The sequence below is a fragment of a genome, unplaced genomic scaffold (genome assembly GCF_019419815.1).
Source record: "Pyrus x bretschneideri cultivar Hongxiangsu unplaced genomic scaffold, Pyrus_bretschneideri_v1 Contig39, whole genome shotgun sequence".
In the NCBI taxonomy this organism is placed as follows: domain Eukaryota; kingdom Viridiplantae; phylum Streptophyta; class Magnoliopsida; order Rosales; family Rosaceae; genus Pyrus; species Pyrus x bretschneideri.
In genome coordinates this window covers 3,666,095-3,676,545 of record NW_025999712.1, presented here as the reverse complement: position 1 = coordinate 3,676,545, position 10,451 = coordinate 3,666,095, and the positions used below count along the sequence as shown (strand labels likewise).

Below are 10,451 nucleotides of genomic sequence, written 5' to 3'. Positions count from 1 at the left end.
TTATATAACTGCTCGCTAGGCCGCTGAAGGTTCTAAGCATCTGTTGTTGGATGCTTATCAACAGTTGATGACAATTTACATATATAAATAAATTTGAATATACTAATAATAAATGCAACTCAATAATATGAACAAAATGAAATTAACTTTAAACAGATAAAATAATGATCGAGGCTTATGTACCGCAATATTCTTAAAACAGAATTTTGTCCCTACTTTGTGCTTGTAATTCGTTGGACGTCCGTTTCACCAAAATTCAACGATCTAATTAAGTCAAGATCCCAACATCGGAAAACTTGACTTCTAGTAGAATGAGATTTCTACTAAAAAAACTCCAACATCTGTCACTTATCTTTTATTACATGAGTCTTCGTTCTTCACTTTTTTATGTAAGGACATCTCCAACCGAAGAGTACAGAGGACCAAAAATAGCCCGAAAACCGTCTCCAACCAAGGCTAGGCCAAAGGGCTCGTGGGCCCCACAGAATATGAAAGGGCCAAAGGGCTGGCCACGTGCAATCAGCCAGCCAGCCCTGGCTGGTTGGAAATTTTTTAAGTAGTGTTGGTTTTTCTGTTGGTTATAACTGACAGAAATAAGAGAAATGGTGTCAGTTATAACCGACACAAATAGCCAGAAAATTTTGAAATAAATGGCTATCTGACAGAAGTAGTGTCGGTTATAACTGACACAAATATGAAAATTTTTTAATATAACGACTTTTTTTTTTTACAGAATTTTTTTAAATTGTTTTTTTTTTTTTAATTCTATTTGTTTCCTATAACTTCCTAAGTCATTATACAACATTAAATTAAATTAAGTAACATGAAACAACATTAAATAACATTAAATTTAAATAATAAATTATGTTTGGCTCTATGGCCCTCGGTTAGAGACGGTTTTTTGTGGCCCTTTGGCCCTCGGTTGGAGATGAAAGCAAATATGGTTTTGTACTGTTCATTAAAATATTAATTTTTTGAAGGACCAGAGGGCTAAAACGAGCTCTCTGACCAGCCCTCGGTTGAAGATGGCCTAAGACATGGGAAGGAGGACATGGTCTAGGATTTGTCCTGTTCAGCCTTTACTTGGGAAGGAGGAGGACCAGGTCTAGGATTTGTCCTGTTCAGCCTTTACTTGGTCCCCGAAGTTGGTTGGCATTTTAATTTTAATAACGGAGAAGTACATGTGTTACAATGACTTTGGCCTACAAAATAATTGCTAAGAGAATCTCACCAATTAAGCGTAAGAGAGAGATTTGTTACGAAAGAGACTGGTGTGGATTTGAAACCATGACTTGTTTGTTTGTTTTTTTGTTTTTTTTTTTTATAATAAATGATACTGTTTACATTGAAGGAGAGTGATGTAGGTTAAGCCTAGACTTCTTACTTATAAATAAAGAATAATACTACTAGACCGTAATACTAAGTAACAAAGATATATGGTTTTTTTCTTAATAGTCGGATAAAACTTATAGCCTTGCACTGAACTATGGTTTTATTTTTGTTGCCAAAAGTCATCATGTCTGCCGTCAGCACTTCCACCGGTGACCAACGGCCGTGATTGCGTGTAACATCAGTGTTATATTAGAATTTTAAGGTTTTATTTTTATTTTTTTGGTGAATTAGAATTTTAAGTTTTGCAGATGCCTTTGACCTTTTGTTATTTATTTAATTTTGTTCTTAACTTAGAATCTTAGGAACTTCTCGGCCTGCATTATCTTATCAATATCATTGACATTGCGGTCACTCATAAGATGTCTTTAAAAAATGCAAATAGCGATTAAATTAATAGGTACAGTTTGAAGAAGGTACCCCTTGAAAAGTCGACTTTGTCTATGTCAGGTAAATAAATTATTTCCATCCAACCGAAAAATGGCGTGGAATGGAATTCTGCAAATCTGACTAAACTTTGTTTATTTCTATACACACACACACACATAATTATTCCTCCAGTCTGCGCCTGGACATTTGTGGTGCCTTGGGGGTTACGGCTTAACAACACATACATTTCTTATATGAAATTACTTTTTAAATCGTCATTCTATATAGCCGACTGATTGAACCACACGATCTGACCTGCAGGTTTAGACCCTGACCAATGAATTTCATTGAACAATAAAGTTCACGAAGATGATCGATGTTGCATGAATAGTAGATTGCTCAGTAGTTGTGATATACCTTATGACAAGGTTTATACAAGCTGATCAGCTCGGAAAATATTAACCAAGTGGAACCGGACGTTGCATTGCATCAGTAGTAGATTGGTCATGATTTGGCTAAGCATGGATGCCATTATATACAATTAGGTGTCACTAACACTACAGTTCTTTATTTTCTTATTCATTAAGTTTAGAGCACAAACTTGTATATTTAGAGTTTTTAAATCCTGTGAATAATTTCATCATTTGGTTATCCGAAGTAGCATAGTTTCATTCATTTGTATTTGGACTCTATTTCTTGTAGTCTTAGGGCCACCGACTCGGATCCAAACTTTTTAATTCCAAATGTGCTGGAGTAACTTCATTCCTTTGTACTGGACTATTATTTGGGATTTGTAATCAATTGTCATATTAGGTCGTTAGTATCATTTCTTTAATTTTTTTCGTTAAGGAAAAACATTAAAAGCAATTATTCGCCCTGTTAAGGAATACAGAAAATCTTGCCTTATAATTTGGATGAAAAAAAAGGCCCACCGAATATATATATATATATATATAAAGCTAAGAAGAGTACATAATGGAGACAAAGCTATCTTGGCCAAAATCCAAATCATTTGAGTTCTAAAGAGGTATGCAAATGCAAGAGTACATTTCTTGCAAAAAAATCAATTCTTGTATTGTGCTTGGAAAGTTGTGATTTATTTTAGTTTTGTAGATTAATAAAAATAGATTTAAATAATTTAAATTAAAGATTATTTTAATTTCCAATAAAAAAATTAATTGCTTTACCCGATGAACAGATTCGTGGAGCAAACTTTTATTGCATTTTTATTTTAGTTTTGTTAAACAGTTGCTTTCATCTAGCTAAAGTATTTAATTTGCAAAAACTCGACGAAACCATGTCATCGAGCAAGATATATTCGTCAGCCAAGGGTGGACGCTACTTTACCCGAAGACTTTGTTTCGTCCATTGAAATTTTAGGTGACGAATCCTTATTTAGCCCAAAAAAAGTATTTCGTCTGGCAAGGAATTTTTTGTAGTGTTAATTGAAAACAATTTAAAAAGAAGAAAAAAAAATACCCGATAAAACTAAGGAAAATGTGGTCGCCTTGGTAAAAAAATACCTATAAAACCCTACTTCTATTCAATAAGAGCTTTCTTCAAGGAAATTGCCTTCACTTAGGTTTATCCATATCGACAAAATATGAATAACATATCAATGAAATATAAACAACATATTAATGAAATATCAACAACTTAATGAAATATCAACGTTTGGACAACATATAGATACATATTGAATTTTAGGAAGAGGGCTTTATTGCAATAGGGTCATCGAACCAATTTCCCTAAAACTAATGTGCCTATAGCTTTGATTTAATTTCAATTGTTCTATCCATCCAGTACCACTTGAGTCTTGAGTTACATCATGACTTTATTAGCTAAGTTTGTCTTAAGTAAAAACCATAACACTAACCCTTGTTCAATAATCTTCAACTTATTGCATGACAAATTAACCATAATCTTGAATTATGATCAACAACCCTTGCAAGCTGATCTTTCTTCCAGCATTCGAAGGCCAACATGCCTGCCCAAAGAACAAAATTTGGAGTGGGAAAACAACAATACCATATTATTAGGGGAAAAAGAAAAAAAACCAAATAATTTATATTTCGGATGATTTAGTAGATATTATTTAGTTAAATATAATTAAGTTGTTGTATTATGTACAGGTAATTTATTATGGTTTTATTTGAATGTATGTAACATGCATACCTGCCTAACATCATAAGAGTGGCTTGAGGATTGGTCCCTGGTGACAAACTTTTGAACACAGATCCATCAACAACACGTAATGCCTTGATCCCCCTAACCCGGAAATCTCCATCAACTACTTTTCCGACGAGGCATCCACCATGGTAGTGCCAAAATGTGGCTACTGTATCTCGACAGAATGTTTCAATGGATGCAACATCTGACTGGTTCATTGGTAAAGGCGGTCCAAAAAGGTTAAAACCATTTTCGCCTGGCAAATCTCGAATCTTAAACGGTTTCAATGAATTTGTTTTTAATAAATCACCCATTTTCCTCACCGCACTAACACAACGAGAAAGGTCTGCTTTCTTTGCAAAGTAGTTGAATTTGACATTTGGGCCGACTTTGACATCATAGGATGATTGCAGTTTAAGAGAACCATAGGACAAGGGTGCTGGATTTTTGGTAGCAATGTGCCCGAAAGTTGAATTTATCGTCATGGGAATAGTTGGATTAGGGAAAAGACTGAAGGCCATAGTAGAAAATGGTAAGCCGGAGAAAGTCTCTACATAGTAATCACTTGTGATACCAGCAATCTGTGCAGTAGAAGGTTCTAGTTCAGATGGGGGCAAAATGGTAACGTAATGACGAGGATTGTCACGCATAAATTGCCCAACGTGAGGTTGTGGGTGAACAACTGGGATTTTAAGAGATGAAAGGTACGACTTCGGGCCAACACCGCTAAGTAGCAGAAGTTGAGGACTCCCAATTGCTCCTGCACTCAATATAACCTCACCCTTACCACGTATCAATGCCTGATGAGACCTCCCGTTAGAATCAGTGTATATGATTCCTTTAGCTGACAAACCTGCATTAAATCGATATTAGAACTGAACATATATTTAATTTACAAGTTATTAAATATATAGAATAGATTCAAATTCTTCAAATATATCAAGGAGTTTTTTTTTTTTTTAACACCCTGATAGATTTGATTTTTGTTTTTCAATAGAAACATATTAATGTACCTACACGTATGTATATTCACAGTTATATGTACGCAACATACAAGATCAAAATCAAAGTCCAACCAAAATCCAATCTAAAATGGGTTTATCATATGAAAAAAATAAGAAAACCTTAACTCATGTTATCGAAGGATGGAAATCTAAATGGCCTTTAATTGTATATATCAAATGTTAGCATACCTGATGCTTTGGAAGAGAAAATGATCCTCTCTACTGCGGCATGAATTGCAACTCTCAGGTTTTTTGGATGTCCTTTATTTAGCAGTTCCACAGCTCCATGTCTTCTTCCACGATCGTCAAAGATCGTACCCGTGATTTTAGTTCCTTGAATGTGATCCAAAGTATGTCCATTGTCTGGACGAACACCAGCTTCTAACAATGCATCTTTCACAACAGATTGCCAGTTTGATAAATTCGGACGGAACACTAGAGTGTTTTCAACCCATTCGTATGAATTATTGACTAAGTTCATGTCCAATTTAATTCCCGATTTCTTGAGGAATTCACTGTCGGCTCTTGAGTAAAGACCAACATTGATCATACTTGACCCGCCTAGGACCCGACCTCTTACAAAAGCTACACCATCTTCTGATGTGAACCTCTGGGCCGGCGTCTTACCGTCATCTTCTTGCATGAAAGTTGCAAGAAGCCCAGCGTTACTCAACACGTTTGGATATGCTGTGGGAATATCTCCCCTTTCTAGGAGGAGCACAGAGTAGTTCGCGGATAAAGTTGCTGCCAATGGGCACCCTGCCGTGCCCCCTCCAACCACAATGTAGTCATATTTTTCTTGCAATGGTAGATCAGTTGCGTTACGTACAAATTTCAAGTAGCTAAAATCTGCAGTATATGAATAAAGAGATGAGGAAACAAGATTATATAGCGAGAACTGTTGTTTATTAAATTTATGTCATGTAAGTTACTCGAATAACCAATGAGACTTTTAAAATACATGTAGTACCTTGGACGTCAGAAGGAGTGGCGAATGAGTGAACCCCGAGTTGAGGGCAGAAGACAAAGAAGTACATAAGCAACAATACAGCAGCAATTGCTGATTTCTCCATATTGTTTTCAAAACAAGATACACGTTTTTCTCCTGAAAATAAAATATTAAAAGAATAATTAGTTTCTTGTTCTTCAAGTAAAGACTTTTGGAGTAGAGCCATACTCTAAAACACACAAGTTCCCACAAGTTTTTTTTTGAGCTCCATGTATGGAGTTGAAAGAGCCCGACTCTAAACTTAGGGTTTAGCAACCAAATCCTCTCCCAACCCAAGTCCATTTGGTGCTAAAAATTCAATTTCTATATTCCCAAGTTTGAGAACTACTTTTCAAGTTGCTAATTCTAATGGTTCCCACCATTCAAAAGCACTTGAATCATGTGACTGGGCTTGATGTGGACGCACTGGGAGGCACGCGCCCACGTATGGGGAGCTGAGCCCACACGCTGTCGCACTTAACATGCAGAAAACTTGAAAAAAGTTTGCGCCCAAGCTGGGTCAAAGCAAGGACCAAGTCTCTTGTGTTGGTTATGCTATTGCAGCATATATATATATATGGTTTTTTTTTTTCCAGACATTTCCTATTTTCAACATTGAAGTCAATATTGTCACAAATTGTGCGATTTTGACTTCTTGTCAGAATTTAAAATTTTTAAGTTAAAATATTCATAAAAATAACTTAAGATAACAAAATTTATTTGAAAAAAAAAGTTAACAAAAGAAATTTGAGACTAAACTACTTGTTTGACATTTAAAATAAGTGGCTAAATTTGAGCAATGCAGGGTAGGAGGAGAAAAACAATTTGACAACATAAAATTTGTCTTTTGTTTGCCAAATTTTGCATTTGGCAACTTCCCACTGGAATTGGTCTAAAGAAATCTTATTTTACTTCAATCATTTTTGCTTTTTAACAAATATTCTATCATAATTTAAAATAAAACGTTCCTTTTCTCAAGAAAATAATACCATTACAAATTTCTAATAAAGATTTTTTTTTTTTAAAGATAGGATAATATTTTAATCATTTAGATATAAACTAATATAATCTTGTGGTTAATATAAGTGCAAAATAGAATACTATTAACCAACTAAGTTACAAGCCACTTGCTATTAAGATCCTTAATCTAAGCCTATAGGTGGAAAATAAAATGAGAAAGAAGATGAAATGTGAGTACAAGTAAAAAGGAAGAAGAATATTTTCACAAAAATAAAAGGGGTGTGCTATCCACACATTTTTTTTTACTTCTCACACACTTTCTTAATTTCCAGCTTTCGAATTGAATGAATTGAAGAAGATCAAAGACATAAATTAATAAGAGATGTGTGAGAACTAAAAATGAGTGTGTGAATTTCACACCCAAATAAAAATAGAACTAGGAAATAGAATTTTGTTGGAATATTCGATTTTGAAGTGTGAAATATAGAGTATGATTGGACAAGTAAACTTTTAGTGTTGGAATAGTATGCAGTTATATTATTTTAAAATTACATTTATAATTCATAATTGGTGGTTATATTTTGGATTCGTCGTTCTACGATATTATTATTGATAGTGTCATTATTTATCTTGACGTATACAACTAAATTATAACAATTATAACCACGTATTTACTTTCACTATGTAATTAGACTATTTTCACTTAAGTGATCACAACCATTAATTTGGCTGCCATAAGCAAATACAGCTTCCTTTTGTTTGGAGAAACGAAGAGAATATATTATCGAGCCTCTTGGGCAACCATTACAAAAGGAAGTTGAAGTGTAAAGCATGCCTTATGCTCGTTGGAACAAGATTGAACCAAGTATAATCAGACCGAATTGAATGATTAAGGGTTGGTTTCACATTCCTGAATTTTTTTTTTTTTAAAGTTACTTTTTAAAAAAGTTGGAGCTAAAATTGTATTTAGTAAACAAAAAAAGTGTTTTTTTTTAGTAAAACATGAGTCCAAAACAGCAGAAAACCATACTTTTTTTTTTACAGCACATAAACCTCAAACTAGCCCTAAAATAGCCAATGCATTTGCCACAATATTGACCTCCCTCCACACATGAGCAAGTACAACTTTTGTGAACTTACTATGAAAGACAATTGATGAATAGTGTTGAGAAATAATGGAAATCAAATAAGAAATTCAAACGCATGAAGACTATTGCATAAAATTTACACTGAAGCTAATTGTTGGAATTTCTTACTAGGGTATTGGGATCTGTAGCAAAAATTATATTGGAATGATATATAGAGTTTTTGGGGTCATGTGAACCCATTGACCCCTCCGCCTTCCCCTCGCTACAGCATGTCAACTTCACACTAGGTGGATTTAGAATTTTAATATGAAAGTTTTAACGAAAAACCTGCGGTACTGTTAATTTTAATGAAAAACCACATTTTTACACTAAAAAGTTAAACATGGTACTATTTATTTTACCCTTTATTTTGCCCTTAAAACTCAAAGTTTTGAAGCCATTTTTCATTAGTTTTCCTTTTTAATATCAAGGGATTCCTAATGTACAAATTTCAAAACAATTTAAACTCAAATAACATTAAAATTTTGAATAATAAATACTTTTCATTCCTAAATCATGATAGTACAAATACTAAATTTTTCAACGATAAAGTTTCATACTACGAAAAAGTTTCATTGTATTTCATTATCAATACAAGAAAAAGAATTTTACCAAACAACTAAACTATCACTTAATCATTAGTCTCTCATTTTGTTGAGAAGTGAATGCTTAATGATATTCATGGTGAAAAATTCACTATTCATTAATGCAGCTATAACTGATAAAACCGAAGCCAATTCAATTTGGAATTATTCAGAATAAAAAATAATAAATCATATGCACTAATGAAGACATAAAAATGTATATATGAATTAACCAGCATATGATAAAATTAGTTAAAAAAAAACAAACAAACAAACTATATCACAATAATTATATCAATATTTTCATCTAATTTCTGTATAAAAAAAAATATTTTCATCTAATACACATAAGACAAAAATTATAAAATCTCATGTGATGGTGGTGGGAGGTGGATTAATTGTGGTGGGTTTCCGTTGGGATTCGGTTTGGATGGGTGGGTTTGGGGTTTGTGTTCATTAAATGAAGGAATTGAATGAAAAATAGTTGGGCCTCGGGCTTGTAGATTAAAGAGAGTTTTTTTTTTTTTTTTTTGAGTGGCCTGCCCAAATCAAGTTTTGGTCAGGTCATTAAAAACAAAATTAAGACGAGTAGTGCTGCATTTATCATTTATTTATATCATCATTTATATCATATTTCTAATAAAGATATGGTCTGCCCGCCAATGCATGTATATCCCATCTGAGAAATGATAGAAATAATTATACAAATATATGATAAGAGTAGCATTTTTGAATTAAGACTTCTTCATCTTCTTCTTTAACCCTCTGCTTGCTGTGCTACAATCTATAAAGTTCTAAAACCAGCACATATTCAGACCGTCGGGTGGTCCTCAAATGTCTTCACAGTTGCTTCTTAGAGCCTTCTGAAGGTCCCGAGACCATCCGGATTTGTTAATAAATTCGCCCTTGCTTCACACATGAGTCAACCTGACTCAAATACCATGTTAAGCATAAAAACTCAAACACCATGTTAAGCATAAAAGAAAGCAAAGAAGGAAGAGGAAAACAGAAGAAACACTGTATATTTCGTAGACCGAAGGGAATGAATAACTAACTTAGCCTTCCCTTTCTCTACTCATTCACGGCCCTTCATTTCTTACACTTGACAACAAAAACATGTTTATTGACAATATCGGATTAGACTGTTAGTAAAAAAAAGAGACAAGATTTACCCGAGAAGACAATATCCCGTTTGGTTTTGAAGCTATTTCCAAGAACTCCTTAGCCTCTAGGCAATGGCGTAGATTTGCTGTATCTTATTCCTTCTTATATAACTGCTCCCTAGGCCGCTGAAGATTCTAAGCATCTGTTGTTGGATAATTAGCAACAATTAATGACAATTTATATATATAAGTAAATTCGAATATACTAATAATAAATAAAACTCAATAATTTGGCAAAGTACGAAAAAAAACCAAATTAACTTTAAACATATACAATAATGATTGAGACTTGAGTACCGTAATGTACTTAAAGCAAAATTTTGTACTCACTTTGCGTTTACAGTTTGATGAACGTTAGCTTAATCATGATTTAACAATTTAAGTCAAGACATGAGGAGTTGGTTGGCATTTTAGATTTGATAATGGAGAAGTACGTGTTACAATGACTTTTTTTTTTTTGGTAAACACGTGTTACAATGAGTATGGCGTACAAAATAATTGCCAAATAAGACAATCTCGCTAATTAAGTGTAGGAGAGAAATCCTTTACGGAAGAGACTGATGGATTAGATTGCGAAATGGATTGAAAATCGAGTCAAAAAGGACAAAAGCCGGCAGAAGAAATAAAGCTTTCTAGATTTGGACTTTGGTAGCCGATTTGACCCATGACTTTTTATTTATTTATTTAATTTTTTTTAC

The 10,451-nt window shown here is 33.5% G+C and overlaps 1 protein-coding gene across 4 annotated transcripts; it reads right to left on the bottom strand.

The window, feature by feature from the left end:
* Positions 1 to 3,401: 3,401 nt before the first annotated feature.
* LOC103944906 ((R)-mandelonitrile lyase 2-like) lies at positions 3,402 to 10,240 on the bottom strand. Of its 4 annotated transcripts, none has more exons than XM_048564505.1 (6): positions 10,084 to 10,240; positions 9,763 to 9,896; positions 5,902 to 6,036; positions 5,121 to 5,780; positions 3,934 to 4,771; positions 3,402 to 3,745 (listed from the first exon to the last, which is right to left on the bottom strand). In XM_048564505.1, the coding sequence occupies exons 3-6, from the start codon at positions 6,002 to 6,004 to the stop codon at positions 3,694 to 3,696; spliced, it is 1,653 nt and encodes a 550-aa protein (XP_048420462.1). In that variant the 5' UTR covers positions 6,005 to 6,036; positions 9,763 to 9,896; positions 10,084 to 10,240; the 3' UTR covers positions 3,402 to 3,693. The 4 variants fall into 4 exon arrangements, with proteins under 4 accessions (XP_048420462.1, XP_048420459.1, XP_048420460.1 ...); XM_048564502.1 differs by having other exon boundaries at positions 3,403 to 3,745; positions 3,934 to 4,780; XM_048564503.1 differs by having other exon boundaries at positions 3,403 to 3,745; positions 3,934 to 4,780; positions 10,061 to 10,123.
* Between the last annotated feature and the right edge of the window lie 211 nt (positions 10,241 to 10,451).